We start from the raw sequence: 4,520 nt of genomic DNA on the forward strand, positions 1-4,520 counted from the left end.
TGCAATTCAATAATAATCTATGATCATAAGTTAATTGAGATCAGCATATTTGCATTGTTTAAAAATTCTTCATTATATTTGTAATTCCTAGTGTATCTAGCTAATAATATGCAAAAATGTCTAATAAAGCTGATAGTTATTACCAATCTTTGTTTTTATCATTGAAAGGAAATGAATCGACTGCTTGTTAAACCAAAGTTTTCAGTGCCTATTTGTTTTATCAAATTGTTGTGAATGTATTTACTAGGGCTGTTCAAAAAGTCAGCGGCTCGCTTGAAGATCGCTCGGTAAAAGCTCGATTCTAAATGAGCTCGGCTCGATTTCTAAACGTGCCGAGCTCGAGCCAGCCCGGTCTCGTTAGCTCCGCTTGTTGGCTCGTTTAGAATAAAACTTAAATTTTAATATCTATATATAATAATAGCATACCAAGAAATAAATAAATAAAAATTATACATATATTATGTTACTCGATACCTAAAATCTTATAAAAGAATAACTAAAATAAAACATATAAAGTTATAAATTCTCTAGTTTATAAATTTATATAATATGTATGTTAAAATTATAAGTAGAGTACATTGAATGTAGAGAAATGACTATAACAGAGTTCTCTTATTCATATTAACAGTTATTATAGGAGGAATGTTTTTTTTTTCTTTTATATGTCAAAATTTGTAAAATATAAAATAAAAAAATAATAATAATAATTAAAAAATTAAAGGAGCCCGGCTCGAAGAGCTCGAGCTCGGATCGAGCTTTAAAGGAGCTCGAGCTCGAGCACACTCTGGCTCGACTCGACTCGGCTCGTTTACAGCCCTAGTATTGACTTCGCACAAATGCAAGTCTCTCACATAAGAAGCTTCAGTAATCCTTTTGTTGGCTAATTCATGTTGCAATTTTTTGTGCTACTTTCAGTTGCATTCATCATCTAAGCGGAAACGAAAATATGTTTGTTTCATCTATTCAAGTTGTTGATAATACTACCAAAGTTGGGAAAAGTTACTTTACTCCAGTAATTATGGTGATGTACGTTAAGGTCATCACGAAAGATGGAGTAAAAACAATTTCAAATGTCTACAAAATTTCAACCGTAAAAGTAATTACTTATTTACTTGTTAAGTTATGGTCAGTTAATGTCACAAGAATTTAATATCTTGATTAATGGTGGCAAATGTGAAATCAAGAGATGTGAGCAAAACTCATCTTCATCCATACAAACGTATAATTCATGTGAGTCTATATCGCAACTTAACTTAACCTATGATTATGCGGATGATGTTGTTATTGTTGATTCCATGAGAGAGTGTCTAAATATGCTTGAAAACACAAAACATGTTGATATCTAGTGTATATGTTGATATACTAGCGTATAGGTATAGTGTTTAGTGTTTAGCGTATATCCTAGTTAGTCTACCGTATATGTTTGCAATTGAATGAGAATCATGATTTGAATTTTACAAAACATAGGAACTTTTCTGATAAAGGAAAATATGAAAAGATGTTTTATGAGGCGTTAACATGGTCAGGGCGAAGCTATGTGGGGACCGGGGGAGGCCCTGCCGTTGCCGTTTTCTCCGTTAGTAGGGTAAATTTTACGATTTTTCTCGAAAATTTTTATAGGTATTAAGCGCGGTCACCCCGATGTATATTTCCAAAATGCTACCGGTCACTACTGATTTTTTTTAAATATAATACCCCATTATTTGGTTATTTTTCTTAAATCTCGCAATATTTATAAATAAAAGTTACAAAATAGTAGTCAAATAGTAAAAGATTTGTTTTTATAAATATTTTAGTTCTTTGCAATTCTTCTTCTAGGTATTAACCCTTAAGGATGAGATCACTACCGTACCGGTGACGGTACCGATATCAAAATATTCGGTTCGATACCGGTATTGAAAGTAAAATTTGAGATATACCGGTACCAAAATTCAAAACTTTGGTATCTATTCGGTACCAAATCTGTACCGATTTCGGTACAGGTACCGGTATCAATACTGAATTTTTTTATCCCTACTGACCCTTCTCTCGCATCATCATGAATATTTAGGTCTTTGCTGGTTAAAAATCTATTTTGTTTTTTTATTGTAAGAACAATTGTTTGAATAAATGAAAAAAAATTAAATATAAAGATGTCATGTTGTTTGATCTGACCCAACCTGAATCACCAACACGAACCGAATCGTCGACCCGGAAAATTTTTGAGTTCGTGACTAAGTCCAAGCTTCGCCATTGATCATGGTTCTTGAAGGGCTACCTTAAAATTTAGAGCAAAATGCCTTACCTACTAAGCTGGAAGATGGTGAAAAAAATTTGGTGAGTTGTTTCACAATGACAACAAGATATATGGTGGATATTCTTGATATCATTATTTTTATATATAATAAATAGAAATGGTCGATAACTCTTGTCTTTTCTTCCAGATTTTTCAGGTTTTGTTATTGGCCCATTCGCCTCATATACAAAACATTTGGATTTTTGTCTCAACAAGGGTCAACTTAGCTTTGTTGTTTTCTTGTAATTGCAATCAGCTTTTGCCTTGTATGTATTTCTTGTACAAAATCAACAATGCTGGAGACAAGAACACTTATCCCTCACTATATATTCAAGTCCCTCTAACTCAATTCTCCACACCCACCATCAATCTTATAAAACAGATTTGGGAGAAAATAAAATGAAGGCATCCAAACTTGTCTTTCTTCTTCTTTTCATCACCTTACTCGCCTCATGTATAGAGGCTCGATCTAAGATCGGCGAGAATATGAGAGGCAAAAACGCAAGCAAACGCTCACTCTTTGCATCTGGGAATGCAAACGCCGTTATGACATTGAACAGCTTTGAGAAGGGTGGAGACGGCGGAGGGCCGTCTGAGTGTGATGGAAAGTACCACTCAAAACAACAACCTTATTGTGGCATTAGCCAGTAGGTGGTACAATCACGGGCAAAGGTGTTTTAACTATATTAATATATATTACAAAGATGCAAGTGCACAGGCTATGGTCGTGGACGAGTGTAGTGGGTGTGATGATGATATTGTGGATGCATCTCGTGCGGTTTGGGAGGCGCTAGGGGTGTCTAAAAGTGATTGGGGAGAAGCTGATATTACTTGGTCAGATGCATGAGGCAATTGATCAATAGTCTTTCATAAGTTAATTGAGGGCATATTTGTATTGTTTGAAATGGTATTCATTTTATTTGTAATTCCTAGTCTAATATCAGGCTAATAATATGTAGAAATGTCTAATAAGGCTGATAGTCAGCAGCTTTTGTTTTCATCATTAGAAGGAAATGAAACAACTACTTGTTAAGTCAAAATTACAATTTTTCAGTGCCTGATTAATATCAGTATCGCTATTTTTCGGTATTTTACTATGTGGTACCGATTGGAATATGTAGAGTTTTTGGAAAGTTACTATATTGATTCATTATATTTGATTAGCAGTATGTTTAATTTTTAATATGTTGAGCTCCTTGAATATTTACAAAACTATTCTCTTATAAACTTATTATGAAGTCCATGATATATATCCATGATTTGATTTGGATAATTTAACTAGTAATGAATTTAATTTCAATAATGACTACAAACTAAGTAAAATAACTTAAGATAACCTAAACATATCTATTGTCACCTTTATCTGTTTACTTAGGTCATCATCAGGATATTAGTTTGTAACAAAATTACAAATTTTGTCCTTTAAAAAAAGTCAAATTACGGTTCGTGTCCTTTTATTAGTTTCTTTGCAGGCGGTGTCCTTTAAACATTTTTTTCCTACACGTTATGTCCTTTACGCTAACTGGGTTAGAAAAACTCAGTTAAATACCCTCACGTGAGACGCATGTGAGGGCATATTGGTCTTTTCAAAACAAATTTATATTCTCATATTAATAATAATAACAATAAATTCACAAGCACACACACCACTCTCTTCACCCTTCTCTTCTTCACCCATATCTACTTCACATACCAGCAACAACAACAACAACAACAATAATAATAATCACAATAATAATCATAATCAACAGCAAGAACAACAAGATGACCAGAACAACAAGGATTTATAGATCTATGAATATGAAAGGTGACTATTGCTCAAACGAACGCAGATCTGAAAAAATCATAACTAGATCTGGTATATTTCACTTAGGTGCTGTTTGTTTTTGCAGACATAAACTGTCTGCAAGCTGATTTCATCTGTTTTCATGTCTGCAACTGAAGATGTGGTCTGAAGATCTGCAAGCTGAAAATATAAGACTGTTTGTTTTTATAAGCTGATACTGTCTGCATAACTGTCAAACTTATCTCACAAGATAGAAGTCATTTATTCAAGTTACATCTAGTTTTTAGTCTTTGCTTGCCATGCCGATTTGGTTTTGGTGGGTGGTGGAAGGTGGTGGTGGTGGATGGTGGTAGTGGCGGCGGACGGTGGGTAGTGGCGGTGGATGGTGGTGGTGGACAATGGGTGGTGGTGATGGATGGTTTTGGTTGGTGGTGGACGGTGGTGGTGATGGATGGTGGT

The 4,520-nt window shown here is 34.2% G+C and overlaps 1 protein-coding gene across 1 annotated transcript; it reads left to right on the forward strand.

Annotated features, from left to right (window-relative positions):
* Positions 1 to 2,761: 2,761 nt before the first annotated feature.
* LOC143591630 (putative ripening-related protein 1) lies at positions 2,762 to 3,122 on the forward strand. The gene is made up of 2 exons (XM_077071782.1): positions 2,762 to 2,912; positions 2,980 to 3,122. Exons 1-2 carry the CDS (start codon positions 2,762 to 2,764, stop codon positions 3,120 to 3,122), a joined length of 294 nt encoding a protein of 97 aa, XP_076927897.1.
* The last annotated feature ends 1,398 nt before the right edge of the window (positions 3,123 to 4,520 follow it).

This window comes from Bidens hawaiensis, unplaced genomic scaffold (genome assembly GCF_021521415.1).
Source record: "Bidens hawaiensis isolate Kalapana, Puna unplaced genomic scaffold, B.hawaiensis_p1.1 tig00039954_1, whole genome shotgun sequence".
Classification (NCBI taxonomy): Eukaryota; Viridiplantae; Streptophyta; class Magnoliopsida; order Asterales; family Asteraceae; genus Bidens; species Bidens hawaiensis.

What these genes read in the sequence shown, in the direction of transcription:
- LOC143591630 (XM_077071782.1), top strand. Translation starts at nt 2,762, where the DNA reads ATGAGAGGCAAAAACGCAAGCAAACGCTCACTCTTTGCATCTGGGAAT. An exon ending in AAAACAACAACCTTATTGTG is followed by an intron (nt 2,913 to 2,979) that starts GCATTAGCCAGT and finishes TATATTACAAAG; the next exon opens with ATGCAAGTGCACAGGCTATG.